Source organism: Salmo salar, chromosome ssa10, assembly GCF_905237065.1.
Source record: "Salmo salar chromosome ssa10, Ssal_v3.1, whole genome shotgun sequence".
NCBI lineage: Eukaryota > Metazoa > Chordata > Actinopteri > Salmoniformes > Salmonidae > Salmo > Salmo salar.
The window spans coordinates 40,625,907-40,646,276 of NC_059451.1; the positions used below are offsets into that span (position 1 = coordinate 40,625,907).

General features: G+C 43.5%; 2 protein-coding genes across 2 annotated transcripts in view; one reads left to right on the forward strand and one right to left on the reverse strand.

Annotated features, from left to right (window-relative positions):
- The first annotated feature begins 1,538 nt into the window (after positions 1-1,538).
- Positions 1,539-3,557, forward strand: igfbp1a (insulin-like growth factor binding protein 1a). The gene is given in 4 exon segments (NM_001279140.1): positions 1,539-1,917; positions 2,208-2,380; positions 2,882-3,010; positions 3,432-3,557. Coding segments are annotated over 4 exon segments (807 nt in total).
- Positions 3,558-10,267: 6,710 nt separating this feature from the next.
- Positions 10,268-20,370, reverse strand: part of igfbp3 (insulin-like growth factor binding protein 3) — a 38,682-nt gene continuing 28,579 nt past the window's right edge. Inside the window, 1 exon segment of the mRNA NM_001279147.1 lies at positions 10,268-10,393. Within this exon segment, the coding sequence (NP_001266076.1) occupies positions 10,268-10,393 (126 nt within the window).

The following is a 20,370-nucleotide window of genomic DNA, read 5'->3' on the forward strand; positions in this document are numbered from 1 at the left end:
CTAGTGCACTGTAAGGCTAATAGGAACTCATTTGGGATACAGACCCTTGTTTAAAAGTAGTGCGCTATAAAGGGAATAGGGTGCCATTTGGGACCCCCCTTCGTCCACCATTACAGTCATGGTTGGTATCCTCAGTTCACCCCTCTATGCATTGCTCACCATCTCTGGCCCCTGGCGGTCACCCCTGAGAACATTCCCTAGCGTGACCAATTCCTAGCTGTAATATTGGCCTCTCCACTTTCAGCCTCCTAAATGAATAACACAGTCATCCACCATTGCCAGGTCTGTTGCCCTGTGACATAGGGTGTGAGTGTAACATGGTAATCTATTTCAGCACTGTCCCCAGTACCCCTGTGGTGTGCCAAGAGCACTCTCTCTCTCTCTCTCTCTCTCTCTCTCTCTCTCTCTCTCTCTCTCTCTCTCTCTCTCTCTCTCTCTCTCTCTCTCTCACACACACACACACACGTGCGCGCGGGACCCGGGACGTGTCTCTGGCCATGTCAGTGCAGCCTCGTTCCGCACGGTCTATTATTAACACCGGAAAGGAAACGGGTAACTACAATTGTACTCCTCCGGTCAGCTCCGGCGCTGTGGAGACCAAAATGGGGCTTCCGTCAGTACCCGGGAGTGGAGGTCGCATTCCACTGTCGGTGACCCGCTGCCGTGCATCCCACTGGTTGAATCAACGAAATGACGTTGAATAACGTGGAATAGAGGTTGAATTGAAGTCTGTGCCTATTGGGGTGACTCAGAAAGCACTGTACACCGTGACCCCCATTTGCACCGGATTATCTGCGCGGTGCATGGATGCCTTCTCAAATTCAATTAGTGCTGGACATTTACAGTAGCCTACTAGGTGCAGCCCCGGCAGGCTAACCAGCTAACCGGCGTAATCAGCAGTCATTATTCGTTTTTGCTGGAAGTTGTGTAAGAAGTTTGAAAGGATATTTAAATTTAAAAAAATCATGAATAGCAGGCATTGTACCACACTGTGGCGGTGAAATAGGTCTTCACTTGTTTGCTGAACTAAACTGCTTCCGTTCAGCATCAGCCTACTAAATCAGATCAATTCATGATGGGCTATATAGACTGACAGGGATGACAGAATGTTATTCTGGCAATAGTGTGAGAATACAGAATTCCTTTTCCTCACTTGCAACACCAAACGGTTATGTCGTCACACTGTCACTGGTTGATGTTCTGTCTACAGAGAGCGCGACGTGCGAGCACAGCCTGTTCCAAAATAAATACGATATTGTGTTTTGCGTGTTGTATTCAAATGAGGTCTCTGACTGGACATATGAGGGCCAATCAGAAGCCGTCGGATCATTACACCTTCTTTTTAGAAGTCATTCATAATGCAGATGCGTCAAACATTTTACAATGACCAGGGTATAAATAAGGCTGCGCGCAAGTAGTAGTCATTTTTCCAAAATCAAAGGAAAGAAACTAAGGAACAGGAACGAATAGTGTTTTTTCTAACTCTCCTTACCTTTGATAAACTACTATTCTTCCTTATTCCAGACTCTCCTTATACCATGAGTGGATTATTTCACAGAAATGTATTGGTGGCAGCAGCGGTATGCTGCTCTGTTCTGGTCCGGTCTGTCCTGGGGTCCCCGGTGTTAGCGCAAGAGCCGATCCGATGCGCTCCGTGCTCTCCGGAGAAGCTGAGCGAGTGTCCAGCGGTGGCGCCCGGCTGTGCGGAGGTTCTGCGTGAGCCTGGTTGTGGATGCTGCCTCGCTTGCGCCCTGAAGACGGGGGATCTGTGCGGAATCTACACGGCGCCATGCGGGTCCGGACTGAGGTGCACCCCGAGACCCGGCGACCTCCGGCCGCTGCACTCCCTCACTCGAGGCCAGGCTGTATGCACGGAGATCCCCGAGCCCGAGAGGAGCCCTGTGCCCCAAAACCCCGGTATGTAACCCCTAATTGCAGAATGTTTTGGCTATAGCTAGATTATAAATAGCATATATGCAATATATATTGGGATATATACATAATATAATGTCTATAGTTGACATAAGCTAATAATAACATATATTTTAAAAAGCCTATTAGCCTAATAATATGGATAACTATATCCCAATAGTAATTAGACTGCACATTATTCATCATTTGCAAATGTACTAGTGCATAAGTGCAATCAAGATTGTGATTTCTACTGGCTTTTCCCCTTCTTGAAACTCATTCCCTCTTTTCTCCAGACCAAGGAGCGGCGGACTATGCCGAGACAGAGAACGCTGCCATGGTATCAGACCCCGGCTCCAGCCTCTATCTCCACGGCCACAGCAAGCCCTTCGATCCCCGGGCCGCCGCGGACGCGCTGGAGAGCATGAAAGCCAAAGTTAACGCAATCCGAAAGAAATTGGTGGAGCAGGTGAGCGCTCACGGAAAATGTACTAACCGTTTTGCAATTATAATTTAACGTTCTTAAAACTTTTGGAGAGTCAAAGGATGGTTGGGTTGTGGGTAGTTAGCATCATACCGCAAGGGGGCGCTCGAGTGACTTTGAAGTGTGTGTGCACGTGCGTGTGGGTGCGGGTGTGTGTGTGCATTAGCCTACCTTATGACCTATCATGAAACAATTTTACAAAATACCAGTGTTTTGTCACAACAGGCCTTGACTGTGTGGGTTGATTGGATAGAACAGCTACCTTTGATGACTAGTGAGAAGGCAGTACTCTACTCTATCTAGCAGCACTACTTTGATAGCATGCCCTTAGATAATTCTATACAGGTAGGGTCAGGTCTCCCATGTAGCCCCTTCAGAGACGGATTTAGAAGCAAGTGAAGATGAATAAAACACTTAAAATATGCCTACACAGTACAAAGAAATACACTTAAAACTCCTTATCTCTCTCTTTCCCTCTCCTCCCAGGGTCCCTGTCATGTGGAGTTACAGAGAGCTCTGGAGAAGATTGCTAAGTCACAACAGAAGCTAGGAGACAAACTGATCAGGTTTTATCTGCCAAACTGTGACAAACACGGACTCTACAAAGCCAAACAGGTAGACACACTGTGTGTGTGTGTGTGTGTGTGTGTGTGTGTGTGTGTGTGTGTGTGTGTGTGTGTGTGTGTGTGTGTGTGTGTGTGTGTGTGTGTCCAACCACAGCTCCAGAAAGAGTAATGTGTGTGCAGAGATGTGTACAGCACTGCTTACACCTTGGAGCACATTCAGCTAGTTTCACTCTAGTGTCATCCCCTTGGCGCGGCATGACTATACACGCGTGTGTGCCTTTCCGTGTGTGTGCCTGTACACACGTTTGTCTTGGAATGGGTGTATGTTTGCCCCATGAGGTGCGGCTGCACACAGATGAAGGTCATAGCATATCTGAACAGGTGTGTTAGGTGGAGGTGTGTTACGGCGTGTAAAAAAAACCCAGGCATTCTAATTTGTCTTTATCTCTCTCTCACCATCTCTCTCACAGTGTGAGTCATCTCTTGATGGACAGAAAGGCAGGTGTTGGTGTGTGTCCTTCTGGAACGGAAAGAAGATTCTGGGATCCACTGATCTGGAGGGAGATGCTGAGTGCGCTTATGAGATCAACCACTGATGCAGAACACGCACGTATGCACGTGCACACACACACACACACACACACACACACACACACACACACACACACACACACACACACACACACACACACACACACACACACACACACACACACACACACACACACACACTCTAAACCACTTATTTTCTTTCGATACCTGTTATTTATTAATTGTAAATGGTGGTGTTTGATATTCAGGTACACACTGTCATTGTTAATATTTTCATGCATTTACTTTAACTCTACAGCTTTATTTATTTCACACTATGTATCTCTTCATTTTGTTATTTTTATGTTAAGAATATTTATATAATTTTGACTTATTGTTATTAGCATTGTTATCATTATTATTATTATATGTGTATTTTTATCAGTGTATGATGTGCACATATGTATCTATGCCCTAAGTTACTCCATATTGCCGAGTTGATCTCGCTCTGGTCTTTAGGAGTTTGTCTGCTGGTTTACTTTTTAAAACGAACCAAACAAGAACAAAAGCACTGTGTGACCAAAATGTCTTTTAGAAGGATTTCTAATTGTTATTATGTTACTTTTCATTGTTTTTCATGTTCATTGCCATGGTTTATTTGTTGTGTTTTTTTTCTGATACGATTCATAAATGCTGACACTCAACTACATCAGTGAATGCAGAAAACAACTAATTTGGGCATACTTACCTTCTAAGAAACTCAATATCCTATGGTCCTGTGGGGTTTGCAGAATTGCATGATGGGTAATGCTCCTGTATTGCCCCTGTTCTGACGGGTATCTACCTTGACCTACCTCCTGGTGCTTGTTTGTCTCTGCTGACTGTCTGTCTTTATTATTTTGATACATCCTCCTGTCAAAGAGGACTTTCACTTTACAAAGAGGACTTTCATTTTACTTTACTGACTGGCATCACCGTTCTTTTTCTGACCATGAACGCATTATGACCACAAAGAACAAATTGTTGTCGTTTGACTGTGTGGTTTGACCGTGTTTGATTTGTGATGTGCGTGCTCTGTCTACATGCTGCTGTTGGAGAGAGAAAGAGAGATAGAGAAAGAGAGAGAGAAAGAAAGAGAGAGAAAGAAAGAGCAAGAAGGAAAAGAGAGAAAGTGTGAGAGAGAGCTAGAAGGAAAGAGAGAGAGAGAGAGAGAGAGAGAGAGAGAGAGAGAGAGATGTCATTTTTATTCCAAAGTGACTGACTGCTCACTCATGTGTATGGACACTTTTGTAATTGAGTTGTATTGTAAAAAATTAAAATTAAAAATTAAAAGTGATATATTTAATAAAAACATTTAACCTCAAATATATTATCTTGTTCATCTTGGAAATAGCCTTTGGGCTTTACTGCATTTGTTTTATTAATAATTTCTTATGTACAGTTGAAGTCGGAAGTCTACATACACTAAGGTTGGAGTCGTTAAAACTCATTTTTCAACCACTCCACAAATGTCTTGTTTTGGCAAGTCGGTTAGGACATCTACTTTGTCCATGACACAAGTAATTATTCCAACAATTGTTTACAGACAGATTATTTCACTTATAATTCACTGTATCACAATTCCAGTGGGTCAGAAGTTTACATACACTAAGTTGACTGTGCCTTTCAACAGCTTGGAAAATTCCAGAAAATGATGTCATGGCTTTAGAAGCTTTAGAAGTCTGGTTCATCCTTTGGAGCAGTTTCCAAATGCCTGAAGGTACCACGTTCATCTGTACAAACAATAATACGCAAGTATAAACACCATGGGACCACGCAGCCGTCATACCGCTCAGGAAGGAGACGCGTTCTGTCTCCTAGAGATGAACGTACTTTGGTGTGAAAAGTGCAAATCAATCCCAGGACAACAGCAAAGGACCTTGTGAAGATGCTGAAGTAAACAGGTACAAAGTATCTATATCTACAGTAAAACGTGTCCTATATCGACATAACCTGAAAGGCCGCTCAGCAAGGAAGAAGCCACTGCTCCAAAACCGCCATAAAATAGCCAGACTACGGTTTGCAACTGCACATGGGGACAAAGATCGTACTTTTTGGAGAATTGTCCTCGTGTTTGATGAAACAAAAATAAAACTGTTCGGCCATAATGACCATCGTTATGTTTGGAGGAAAAAGGTGTTTGCAAGCCAAAGAACACCATCCCAACCGTGAAGCATAGGGGTGGCAGCATCATGTTGTGGGGGTGCTTTGCTGCAGGAGGGACTGGTGCACTTCAAAATAGATGGCATCATGAGGGAGGAAAATTATGTGGATATATTGAAGCAACATCTCAAGACATCAGTCAGGAAGTTAAAGCTTGGTCGCAAATGGGTCTTCCAAATGGATAATGACCCCAAGCATACTTCCAAAGTTGTGGCAAAATGGCTTAAGGACAACAAAGTCAAGGAATTGGAGTGGCCATCACAAAGCCCTGACCTCAATTCCATAGAAAATTTGTGGGCAGAACTGAAAAAGCGTGTGCGAGCAAGGAGGCCTAAAAACCTGACTCAGTTACACCAGCTCTGTCAGGAGGAATGGGCCAAAATTCACCCAACTTATTGTGGGAAGCTTGTGGAAGGCTACCTGAAATGTTTGACCCAAGATTAACAATTTAAAGGCAATGCTACCAAGTACTAATTGACTGTATGTAAACTTCTGACCCACTGGGAATGGGATGAAGGAAATAAAAGCTGAAATATTGTTCTGACATTTCACATTCTTAAAATAAAGTGGTGATCCTAAGTGACCTAAGACAGGGAATTTTTACTAGGATTAAAAGTCAGGAATTGTGAAAAACTGAGTTTAAATGTATTTGGCTAAGGTCTATGTAAACTTCCTACTTCAACTGTATGTAATCCGGCTGGAGCAGCCTACTCTTTTTAATGATCAAATAATTCCTGACGATAAGATAAATCTTGATGCCCTGGGCAGTGTGTGTGACTGCGTAGTCATGTGGTGAATGCCTCAGCCATATAGGAGTATGTGCATAAACAGCCCTAGCATAAAGCTACAAACTTCGACTGCGTCTGAAATTGCACCCTATTCCCTATATAGAGCAGTACTTTTTATCAAAGCCCTATGGGGATTAGGGTGCCATTTCAGACACAGCCATTATCTGTAACACAGAGGAATGCGTTGCTAATAAAACTGTTTCCTCAATATATTGTGGAACTCCAACCAAACAACCAACCCAACCATATAAACACACATACACCTTGCTCAAACTTCATGGTGTTCTGTCTTGTTGCGCTGTAGCAGTGCCTGAGGCTCTAGGTTGTGTGTCTACAGTGTGCTGTGTTCTCTCTCTCTCGCTATCTCTCTCACCTCTCGCTTTCTTTCTTTCTCTCTCTCTCGCCTTCTCTCTCTCTCTTTATGTGTGTGTGTGTGTTTCCCTCAACCACCCCAACGTGCCCACTGCCAGCCTGCCTGGCACCACAGCTTTATTATTTTTGCCATATTCCAAGGCTGAAGAAGAGAGAGAAATAGAGAGAGCGAGAGAAAGAGAGAGGGAAATAGAGAGAGAGGGAGGGATTTGGTAGGGAGGGAGAGAGGGAGCTGGGATAGAAAGGATTTGTGATGAGAAAAACAGTACCTCTGAACCTTTTCATCAACGATCAAAATAGATTCCTCTGGTCATCTTTTTGGTTGCCAACTGCCTCCCTGTCTGCTAGAACATTTGATGTAAACAGTTTATTGAATGTAGGCCTACTTACTATAACTCTGAAGTAGGACAGTATTGAGTACTGAATGTACTTCTCAGCTCTCTGAGGTAACACAGACTAACTCGAAAAACACCCTCGAGCCGTTCAACAGTAAATGAAAATAGTGTTTATTTTTTATTTTAAAAAGACATTAAATACAAATTATATTTTAACAAAATAATGTTCCTTTCTCAAAGAAAATAATAGCTGTGTGATTTTCTAGTTTAGTAACATGAAAAGCTTTTTTTCTTTAAAGAATCAAACTCTTTAAACAATAAAACTTGAAACAAAATGAAAAAATAAAGTACAATTACCCGTGAACAAAAGAGAGATTCTTACATGACCACCAGAAAAGTGAGAAAATGTTACAGAGACAGAGGTGCCCCTGGATTTGCACAGTGGACCGAGACTGAGACGGGATGGCATCGCGTGCACATTGCTGTGCACGTTTGTGTGAACGTTGGTGTGAACATTGGTGTGTACAGAGAGAAGTGCTGGAGCAGTGACTGATGGACTGACTGAGAGTTTCACTTGACTACAGACCCATTGGATTACACAACAGGATTGGGCTCCATTCCATTCAGTTAAATCAGAAAAGTCAGTTGAAATTCAAATTCAACATTTCCTCATGAAGAATTTCAGATTATTGTATTGACTGAATAGAAATAAAACTGACCCCAACTGTGTTACAAACCGATTAGACTACAGACCAGTGACCTGAGTGCCTGACCGACTGACAGTTACCGTGGCCAACAAACCAGAGATGTATAAAGTTTACAAAAATAATTATAGAAGAAAATGTTAATAAAAAAATGTAACATTCATTAGTGATTACATTCCCCAAAATACGCTGAATCAACTTCGAGTTTGTTGTACAATCAGTGAGTCACTGAATTGTTGGTAATAAAAAAACGTACTTTGGATCAGTTTATAGTTCTTTCTTAGATAAATAACTTCTTTATTTATTTAATTTGAAGTACCGTACATGTGTCAGCCACATAGCCAGGAAAACATTTTGAATATAGAAAAAGACTAACAAAGAACTGGGAAGGGGCGGGGCAATAGCTTAAACATAATTTAATTATCCTCCCCCGAAATCAAGTCTTCAAATAGAATGGTTTGTAGCCTCAGCAGGTTGGTTGGTTTTAAGATGTCGTTGTTGTTGTTTGTTTTAAAGTGTGTGTGCATCCAATTCCATGCTACCGAGCTACTGGGCTAGCATTCCTTGTCCTGCACACTCCACTGTTCAAGTCTGCATCTGAAATGGCATCCTATTCCCTATATAGTGCATCACTTTTGACCAGGGCCCATAGGGCATTATATATGAAATATGGTGCCATTTCAGACACAGGATATGTGAAAGCGTCATACAGGAAGCAGGGAGCACTTCTAGGAAGACCACGCCCCCTCCCTCAGACCCCCTGTCTGCTTCTTGAATGCATATTTGGTGCTGCATCCACCTGGTGGAGTTATGTTGGCATAAGATCATACAAGCATCTCCAAGAACAATATCAACAAAAATAAAACACACTTTGCATAGAATGGAAATTCTGAGGAGGGGCATTTGTTCTCTAGGCTGAGTAAAGTCACAGTCAGAAGTGCTTGTGTAACATTGTTTTGTTTTTTTGTTGTTGATGTTTTGTTCTACAGTGCTATAAACCTTGTTAAATGTTGCCACCAATGAAAAGGTATGACTACTACGCTACAATGGGTACAAATTGTCTTTAACTGCGAGGAGCGCTGTAGGGAAGTTGGTTGGGTGCAGCTAAAGTGCTTTAAGTGGTTGTGCTTGGCCTCGAAGCTGGCACCTATGGCAGAGAAAGCAGCCCGGTCTCACTGTGCAGGCCCAGTCTAAAGGACCCCACACCAGGCCATATGCACCATAGACAGGAAGAGTACTGCAGATAGAGGGACCATGTTGACATGACAACACCACTGGCCCAATTTCCTGAATGAAGAAGTGGTAGTTTGGCTAACTATGCTAACCCAACCCGCCAGCTAGCTAACCAGACCAAGGCTGCAGGGTGGTAACATTAAACCTGTTTATTTATTTTTTTGAATCCCCATTAACTTTTGCAAAAGCAGCAGCTACTCTTCCTGGGGTCCTATGAGGACTGCAGAGGGCTAACCAAGGAATATGAGAAAGGGAGGGGTAGGGGTCAGGGATGGGGGAAGAGGGGGAGAGGGGCAGTGTGGGTTTAAGGCACCGTTATTCGGCACCGTCTCCATTCCATTCCTTCCCCCTAAACCTGTAAATGTGACGCAGCACATCGGCGGGACAAGCTGGTTGCTATGGAGACAGTGGGGAAGGCCAGTAGTGTCCAACATGGCAGGGAAGAGGTCAGAGGCCGGCCTACCCATAAGCCTTCATAATGATGGACCCTGAGAAAGGGGAGTCTCTGCACGACAGGATAGAAGGGGGCAGGGTTTGGATGTCAAGAGGTTTTCTTACACCTCTAAACTGAGCTTATTGAAAGACAGCATTTACACACACATACACACACACACACAAACACTCATACATGCTCACACTCATGCTCACACGCAGGCATACACACATGCACGCACACACACATGCATGCATACACACACAAACATACCCAAGCATGTTGCGTTGGGTCACAGTCACAGACAAGTCCTCTTTAAAGTGAGTGGAAAAGTCCCTCCTTCCTCTCTCTCTAAAATAATAGTGCAGATGTTTAGTTTCTCTCTCTCTTGTTTTCATACGAGGGGTAGCTAGAGGTTCCCATAGCACAGAGCAGATAGCTGCAGATGATGGACAGAAGGCTTGGCCTATTAGGCTGTGCTGTCCCAGTCTGCCCCTCCCTTCACCTCCCTCCCCCTCTCTTCCCCTCCCTCCTCCTCCCTCCCTCTCCCTCCCCCATCCGGCAGTCATGTGACCTGAGGTCAACGGTCCGGCACTCTTTCGATGGTTACGTGCAAGGCAGGAGTAAAAAAAAAGTATCTCTCTCTCCCATTCCTCTCTCCTTCTTGCCTCATTCTTTCTCTCCATCACCCCATCCTCTCTCTGCCTCTCATTTGCTCTCCAGGTTGTAACACTGGGCTTCTCCTCTCTCCTTTCCATCATAGCCAGGGAGAGGCTGACCGTACTTATCCACACACCAGCAGTAACCCCTCTTCCTCCCTTTGGAAGGACGGCACTGCAGAGAGAGAGAGAGGGGGAGAAAGAGAGAGAGAGATTGATTTAATGCAATATATTAACAACCTACAGTGTATCAAATAAAACTCTTGTCAACTTTGACAGAGAGAGGATGGATCTGCTGCTGTCAAAGCCCAAATGAGTGTGACATCCGGGCATTTAAAGTATACTAGATTTTAGAAATGTTGCATACTATTAAACTTAATTTTTTCACATATTTAAAAGGCCTACTATTTAGGACGCAAATATGGGTATTTGGACACGACCACAGAATGTAAACAGATTAGTGTTTCCACGGAAAGGATTTAAAATTACACTGATTTACTTTTCTAATGTAATAATAACACCTGTCCTCCACAGCCACCTGCCAGACTGTTCTCTCTCTCTCTCTCGCTCTCTCTCGCTCTCTCTTTCGCTCTCTCTCTCGCTCTCTCTCTCGCTCTCTCTCTCGCTCTCCTTTCTCAACTTGGATGATTATCAAAATCGTGTGCAGGTCATGCCTCAGCAGAACTCAAACATCACATCCCCGGGCAAGAATGTGTGTGTGGTTTGGTTTTACTATCCCTGTGGATGACCAAAACAAGGAACATTCGGACAAGTGGGGACATTTCACTGGTCCAAGGAAAATTGCTTTTTTAGGCTTAGTGGTTAGTGTTAGGGGTTAGGGAAAATAGGATTTTGAATGGAAAACAATTGTTTGGTCATCACAAGGATAGTAAAACAAACATTTGTGTGTGTGAGTGGGTGTGGGTGTGGGTGTGTGAGTGAGTGTGTGAGTGCATGCATGTATGTATGTGTGTTTTCAATCTCTCTCTGAAGGGTTCTGTGTATCAGGCTTGCGGGATGCTACAGTAAGTTTTTAAATCTGTGGGGTTATGCTGAGAAAAAAGCACCTTGTTGTTGATAGAGAGCAAGAGACAGAGAGGGAGGGAGGGAGGGATCTAAAGAGAGAAAGAGGAGAAAGAGAAAGATCTAAAGTGAGAGAAGGCGTGAGAAGGTGAACATGGAGTTGCTATAGTATTTACCAAGGCCAGTTGGAGGGCCGCAGGGTGTTTTGTATGGTGTTTTTTCTATACAAGAGCAAGGTAATGTTGATTAGAAAGTCTTTACTTCATCATGACTCTGTAGCATGCATACAGCTCCATTCAGTGCATAGTAAGTAATGCCTAACTTGGCTCACTAGTTCTATATAATATCACACTCAGATATACATAACAGCAGCGCTATCTATTGGCTTGGCGACATCTCGTAACATCTTTCTTTACCGAACAAATGAAGATAACTCCTCCTCGACTCATAGACAGAAGACCTGGGGTTAGACCCTTGCCAGTGAAAACAAAAACATCTAACTGTGTTCTTATTCAAGTACCTTCAATAAGCATCAACTTCAAAGTCAATAAGCAGGCTACCCTCTTCCCTCTTACGAAAAAAAATACCAAAAATGTATAACCTTTCAGATTAAACAACATAGTCTCTGGAGTATCTCACAGGTGGCCTGATATTTGCCCTGGTTCTGGTGTGTCTCAAAGTGATATTTTCAGGCAGTGGGGCTGCTTCCATATCAGCAGCCTGTTTTTCACAGGATGGCGGGTTCGTTCCACGGTCCCCAGTCATCCTCATCCGTGTTTGTTTGCCGATTGTTCGGGGGGATCCTGAGTTGTTGTCACTAGACGAATGTCTTTTCTGTTTGTGCAGTATTTTTTTACCATTCACTAGTACTTTATACAACCGGTCACTGAGTTGTTCAAGTGCTGACTGAGTTGTTGGGGTGGAGAAGAACCCTTACTGTTTGTCCTTGGATGATGTTGGGCATGTCACAGGCATGTTTGTCATAGTGATGTTTTGCGGTCAGCCCTTTGGCTTGTTTTCTTGGAATTACATTTTTGGGGTTTGAGCAGTTTTTTCATGGTTGGTAGGATCGTGTGTGTGTGTCTGGACATGAGTCGCTGTTGGAGTATTCCGCCATGCCAATATTGCTTTCCATGGGTCCATGGCACATTTGCTGATAAAGATCTTAACGTCCTCTGGAATCCTTGGCCAGAAAACAGCATCACGTGCCTTTCTGAGACTGGCCTCTGTGCCTGAGTGGCCAGAGTGTATTTTGTGTAGAAAGTCAGTGTGTAACATGTCAGGGATGAAGACCCTGTTTCCTTTGATTATCAGTTTCTGTGGTGAGCTCCTCTTTGTACATCCAGAAATCCTTCAGTGTGTAACTCACAGACTGTTTGGTTCCAGGCCAGCTGTTGGTGATTTGTGCGTACAGAGCCTGAAACAGTAGGTCTTTGGAACAGTGTGCTTTGATTGACTCCATTGTCTTAGTTGAGAGGTTGACATCACTGGTGTGATCCACCTGTTCCAGGTCAGTTGTGACTAGACCCATAGTGTAGACCAGGGGTCACCAACCTTTTTGAAACTGAGAGCTACTTCATGGGTACTGAGTCATACAAAGGGCTACCAGTTTGATACGCTCTTCTGAAATAACAAATTTGCTCAGTTTGCCTTTAGTTATACATTATTAATAATGATTAATGATACTCATCTATGTGAAGACACTGATCACGTTAATAATTTCTCACAATAATTATCAACAATGACAATAAGGTGCGAAACAGATATCAATATTCAGCACTTTAATCTCAGTAATTGTTACATTTTCAGATGATCACTTATATCACTACATTTCATAGGAAAAATGTCCCATTTTCACTAGCCACTGACAAACCCTTTTAACAAATCATGAACTATGTTGCACTATGTCTCAAAAAGTTATCAATTATGTAATGTTAGAAAAATCTACTTATTTTTAAATAAATCTTGTCACATTCTGAACTAATGACCAAATCTGCTGCATTTTTTAACACACTTTTAAATTGAACACAATTCTTCAATATTTTAATTCAACTTCGCCATGGCACTGCCATGTTGCCACTGACAACATCTGGTATCTGTTTCTTTGTTAGTGGGAAGACTGGCATTGCATGCTGTTCACCAGTGTATTGTAATCTGGTGTGTAACTTGACACTGCAATTGTGAGTGAGTCTTTCAGATGTGCATCAGTGAGGCGTGTTCTGTGTTTGTTCTTGATGAAGTTCATGCTGATTCACAGAGATAGGTTGAACCAAACAGGCTACCAACCTTCATAGCTGCTGTGCATACTCCACTGTGCTTCTCTGTGTCAACAAGGCACCAAAAGTTTGGTGCAGCCTGGTAGGCTTTGAGGTGGAGGTCATTTTGCAATGTTATGATTTCAATCTCCACCTGTCCAGCATCCAAGTTGAACGTTGCACTTAGTTGCTCAGCAAAGAATCTTGTGTCCACATTCATGAAAGGATTGGAAATGAACGACACACATGGCTCAAGTTGATGAAGGTCACAAAACCTATTCTCAAATTCTTGCCCAAGTCTGTTTATGACTTCACAGTACTTTTCTGCAACTTTGTCAAACGTCTCAGATGCAGAAGCATTGTCTTTCAGCACCGACTGCACAGAGGGAAAGTGCAGCACCTTTCTTTTCTGTAAATCCACAGAGAAAATGTTCATCTTGGCTTTAAATGCATTTAAAGCACTTATCAGATCAACAACAGTCTTACCTTTGCCTTGCAGCTTGCAGTTCAAGTCATTTAGTTTCCCAGTAATGTCTGTCAAAAATGCAAGGTCAAGTGTCCACTCTGTGTCCTCTAGCAGTGAGACGTCTTTGCCTTTGGACTGCTTGAACTCTTTGACTTCACCCAAAAGTGACAAAAAACGAAGTAAAACTCACCCTCTGCTGAGCCATCGGATTTCTGTGTGTAGCAGCAGGTCACCATATTCAGCTGACATCTCCTCCAATAGCACCTTGAAAATCCTGTGCTGTTTTGCTTTGGAGCGGATGTTGTTTATGATTTTTACAACGGGAGTCATCACGTGCTCAACGCCGATCACTTTTGTTTTCTTCGCAGCGCCCGCTAGCTTACTCTCCACAAGCACTGTTTTTTTCACGTGCACAATACTGACCTTTGAACTAGAGTAGGTCAGAGTTCACCTAAACTTATCTAAACTCATGTATAATGAAAATATTTTTAAGATATTGTCATTTTTAAATATATATATAAATGCAAGTGTGATTAAAAGAATAACAACAGAATACAATTACATTTCAGACGCAGCTCACTAGTGAGTTGTGCCATTTTTAGACCAGGCCTGTGGGCGACTCATGTGGTCCCTGGGGGCGACCTGGTGCCCGCGGGCACCGTGTTGGTGACCCCTGGTGTAGACCGTGGCTGGTGTTTGAATTTGTCTGTGCTCTGTGGTTGATTGAGCTGTTCTGGACAGGAAGTCAGCTACATGTAGTTATTTGCCTTGTTTGTATTGCACATGGAGTTGGTATCTTTGTAGCCTTAGCAACATTCTCTGCAGTTGCTTGTGTGCTGTGAGTAGGGATTTCTTGAAGATCGTCTTAAGCGGTCTGTGGTCGCTGTGTATTGTAATGATCTCTCTGCCATGCAAATGCCGTTCAAACTTGTCACATGCAAAAACAATGGAGATGCATTCTTTCTCAATCTGTGCATATCTTTGTTCTCTCTGAGTCAATGTTCTGGAGGCAAATGCAACAGGTTGTCCTTTCTGTAGAAGGGCTGCGCCCAAACTTGTCTGTCCCACTGACATCACACTGCAGTGTGACTTCATCATTCAGGTCGTAGTATTTGAGCACTGGGTGTTGTGTGACTAACTGTTTGATAGTCTCAACTGCTGCGTCATGCTGTGGTTGCCATGTCCATTCAATGTCCTTGTTAGTCAGTCTTCTGAGCGGGTCACACACATCAGATAGGCGAGGCATGAATTTTGCAAGATAGTTCACAAACCCCAACAGCCGCTGTAGTGACTTGACGTTGGTTGGTGTACCCATGTTCTGAATGGCTGTTATTTTCTCTGGGTCAGGGCGAAGGCCCTCTGTGGTGAGAAGATGACCCATGTATGTCACACTAGGTAGCTTTAACCTGAGTTTATTTTTGTTCAGCTTCAGGTTGACATCTCTTGCTCTCTGCAGGTGAGCTGTGAGGTTTCTGTCATGATCTGCCATCACCTCTTCCTGTGTGTCACCACATCCATAGAGTAGTGATCTGCAATCACACGCACTCCTTTTAGTCCCTGTAGTGCTTCACACTGTCTGCGTTGGTATTCTTCCGCTGCTGGCTTGATTCCAAATGGCATTCTCAGCCATCTATACCTACCTACAGGTGTCCAGAAAGTTGTTAGATAGCTGCTCACTTCATCAAGTTTGACTTTCCAATATCCATCTTTGGTATTGAGAACTGAGAATACCTTTGCGTTGGATATCTCTGGTAGAATCTCTTCTATTGAGGGCATCTGGAAGTGTGATCTCAGTAAGGTCTTTCAATGACAACCATGTTGCTGATCCACAGTGTTGGCTCTGTGACTTTCATGATGATGTCTGCATTGTCCATTGAATGTATGTCCTTTGTGACCCTTTCCTTCAGTGGAATAGGTCTTGGTAGCTGCTGCAAATGCCGAGCTGCATTGTCTACTTCTAGGTGTAGCTCTCCAGGAAGGCAGCCAAGCCCATCCAATACGTCCTTGTACTTGGAGATGATCTCCTCAGTTGTCTTGATAACCTCAGTTGATGTGGTGCTTGGGGTGTCGACGTGATGTAACACATGGCTATGGTGCACATGTAGTAGGCTGAGTCTTTCACACGTGTCAGCTGACAGCAGAGGAAGTTAGGATGTCTCCATGACCTGAAATTTGATATAAAACATTTTTCCATCATGATCTGCTTTGAGATTGCATTCTCCTATTGGCTTTATCAGTGTGCCGTCATATAGTATAGCTTTGCTGGGTAGGACAACTGGATTGCCATCTTGCATGACTCACTGTAAGTCCCCATAGCTTATGACATTCACTGTTGATCCTGTGTCTAGTTGACATTTAATTGTATGGCTGGGGTCATATGTCAATGGCTCATCACAGAGTGGAGCTAGCTTAAGGTTAATTAACACTTTTTTTTGCCTTGTCTTCCACAGAATTAACCTGTGAGATGTACCACATTGCATCTGATGTTTGGTCATCTGACTCATTAACTTCCTCTAATAGATTGAGGTTTGTGTTGTGCTTGTTTACAAACTCTGGCAAAGTGGTTTCGTTTGCCACATGCTTTAGAGGTGACACCATGTGCTGGGCATTTAGCTTTGGCATGCACTGAACCACAGTAATGACAGGGTAATTCGTTTGGCATTCAATGTTTGTTATTATCCCCTGTAAACTCTGTCTGTTTACGACCATATGTTTGGCATTTTGATTCTGAACATCGCTCACGGGAGGTATAATTTACAGTCTCTGGTTCACCTCTACCATTTTTCCTGATTTGCATTTGTGTTGTTCACTTGAACCATACGTCAATGGCTTTATTCAGAGTGAGGTTCGGTTCTCTGAGCATGCGTGCTTGCGCAGCTATATCTTTAGTGCCTATGACAAGCCTGTCACGGACTAGTCCTCTCGTAATGCACCAAATTCACGTGTCTGCAAGCTTCCTCAAATTTGAAATGTACTGCTCTGATGTTTCACAATGACTTTGTTGACAAGCATTAAACATTTACCTCTCATAGATCACGTTCCTGGATGGCTCAAAGTGTTTCACTAGCGCTTCTATCATTTTTACCGGGTCAGTTCTCTCTGCTTCAGCCATATGAAGATGCCGCTGTAAGAGATAACATTAATTTCCAATCACGGTTAGCAGAGTTGCTATGTGGACTTTTGCATTCTTTTTGTCCACACCGGTAGCTATCTCATAGTTTTTCCATTGTGCTGGATAAAATGTCCAGTTGTTGTACGTATCGCCCTTCATGTCCATAGGCTCTGGTAGTGGAATTACTGGGTAAGCCATTGTTGTCGTTGTCGTTATTCTAATATTTTGTAGCTGGTTAGCAAGTTGGCACGTCCCTTCCTACTGTGCATTTATCCGTGTGTCATTTTGATATTTTGATTCGTCAAGGATATACCTATTTGGTTCTGACTTCTGACACCATGTTTTGTATGGTGTTCATTCTATACAAGAGCAAGGTAATGATGATTAGAAAGTCTTTACTTCAGCATCACTCTTTAGCATGCATACAGCTCCATTCAGTGCATAGTAAGTAATGCCTAACTTGGCTCACTAGTACTATATAATATCACACTCAGATATACATAACAGCAGCGCCATCTATTGGCTTGGCACATCTCGTAACACTGGGAAACCAGCGCTGCTGTTCTAGTCTGCTGACATTTTTTTTTGTCCGTTAAAATAAGATCAAATTGATCAGAAATACAGTGTAGACATTGTTAATGTTGTAAATAACTATTGTAGCTGGAAACAGCAGATTTTTTTATGGAATATCTACAAAGGCGTACAGAGGCCCATTATCAGCAACCATCACTCCTGTGTTCCAATGGCACGTTGTGTTAGCTAATACAACTTTATCATTTTAAAAGGCTAATTGATCATTAGAAAACCCTTTTGCAATTATGTTAGCACAGTTGAAAACTGGCCTTCTTTAGACTAGTTGAGTATCTGGAGATTCAGTATTTCTGGGTTCGATTACAGGCTCAAAATGGCTAGAAACAAAGATCTCTCTTCTGAAACTCGTCCGTCTATTCTTGTTCTGAGAAATGAAGGCTATTCCATGCGAGAAATTGCCAAGAAACTGAAGATCTAGTACAACGCTGTGTACTACTCCCTTCACAGAACAGTGCAAACTGGCTCTAACCACAATAGAAAGAGTAGTGGGAGGCACCGGTGCACAACTGAGCAAGAAGACAAATACATTAGAGTGTCTAATTTGAGAAACAGACGCCTCACAAGTCCTCAACTGGCAGCTTCATTAAATAGTACCCGCAAAACACCAGTCTCAAAGTCAACAGTGAAGAGGCGACTCCGGGATGCTGGCCTTCTAGGCAGCCTATTGCGGACAGTCTGAGCCCTGATGGAGGGATTGTGCATTCCCGGTGTAACTCGGGCAGTTGTTGTTGCCATCCTGTACCTGTCCCGCAGGTGTGATGTTCGGATGTACCGATGCTGTGCAGGTGTTGTTACACGTGTTCTGCCACTGAGAGGATGATCAGCTATCCGTCCTGTCTCCCTGTAGCGCTGTCTTAGGCGTGTCACAGTAAGGACATTGCAATTTATTCCATTGGCCACATCTGCAGTCCTCATGCCTCCTTGCAACATGCCTAAGGCACGTTCAAGCAGATGAGCAGGGACCTGGGCATCTTTCTTTTGGTGTTTTTCAGAGTCAGTAGAAAGGCCTCTTTAGTGTCCTAAGTTTTCATAACTGTGACCTTAATTGCCTACCGGAGGAAAGCTGTTAGTGTCTTAACGACCGTTCCACAGGTGGATGTTCATGTTTATGGTTCATTGAACAAGCATGGGAAACAGTGTTTAAACTGTTAATTTGGATTTTTATGAATTATCTTTGAAAGACAGGTTCCTGAAAAATTGACGTTTCTTTTTTTGCTGAGTTTAAACAATAAGAAATTAGAAACTAACTAACAGTAACTCATTAGACTCACAAAGGTTTCAAAAAGATAAAGGCATTACAAATGTTATGTTATCAGCTGTGTACGGTGTCGTAACAGTATTTGAAGTACAAATGGTAGGGGAAGATGAATACTGTAAAAATACAAATATTGGTTATATTTACAATGTTGTTTGGCTGGTTGCCCTTTTCTTATGGTAACGAGCGAGTTTATTAGTAAGTGCATCTGTGATGTTGTACCCACGGTGACTATTAAAACCTTCCCCAACCAGAAAATGTGGATTGATGGCAGCATTCGCGCAAAACTGAAAGCGAGAACCACTGCTATTTATCATGGCAAGGCGACCAGAAACATGACCGAATACAAACAATGTAGCTATTCCCTCCTCAAGGCAATCAAACAAGCTAAGCGTCAGTATAGAGACAAAGTAGAGTCGCAATTCAACAGCTCAGACAGGAGACGTATGTGGCAGGGTCTACAGTGAATTACAGATTACAAAAAGACAACCAGACCCATCGTGGACACCGACGTCTTGCTCCCAGACAAACTAAACAACTTCTTTGCTCGCTTTGAGGACAATACAGTACCACTGACACGGCACGCTACCAAAACCTGCGGGCTCTCCTTCACCACAGCCAATGTGAGTAAAACATTTAAACGTGTTAACCCTCGCATCCCTAGCCGCGTCCTCAGAGCATGCGCAGACCAGCTGGCTGGTGTGTTTACGGACATATTCAATCAATCCCTATCCCAGTCTGCTGTTCCCACATGCTTCAAGAGGGCCACCAATATTCCTGTTCCCAAGAAAGCTCAGGTAACTGAGCTAAATGACTATCCGTCATCATGAAGTGCTTTGAGAGACTAGTCAAGGATCATATCACCTCCACCCTACCTGACACCCTAGACCCACTCCAATTTGCTTACTGCCTCAATAGGTCCACAGACGACGCAATCGCAATCACAATGTCCTAACCCATCTGGACAAGAGGAATACCTACGTAAGAATGCTGTTCATCGATTACAGCTCAGCATTTAACACCATAGTACCCTCCAAACTCGACATTAAGCTCGAGACTCTGGGTCTCGACCCCACCCTGTGCAACTGGGTCCTGGACTTTCTTACGGGCTGCCCCCAGGTGGTGAGGGTAGGAAACAACACCTCCAGCCCGCTAATCCTCAACACTGGAGCCCCACAAGGGTGCGTTCTCAGCCCTCTCCTGTACTCCCTGTTCACCCATGACTGTGTGGCCATGCACACCTCCAACTCAATAATCAAGTTGCAGACGACACAACAGTGCTAGGCTTGATTACCAACAACAACGAGACGGCCTACAGGGAAGATGTGAGGGCCCTCGGAGTGTGGTGTCAGGAAAATAACCTCACACTCAAAGTCAACAAAACAAAGGAGATGATCGTGGACTTCAGGAAACAGCAGAGGGAGCACCCCCCTATCCACATCGACAGGAC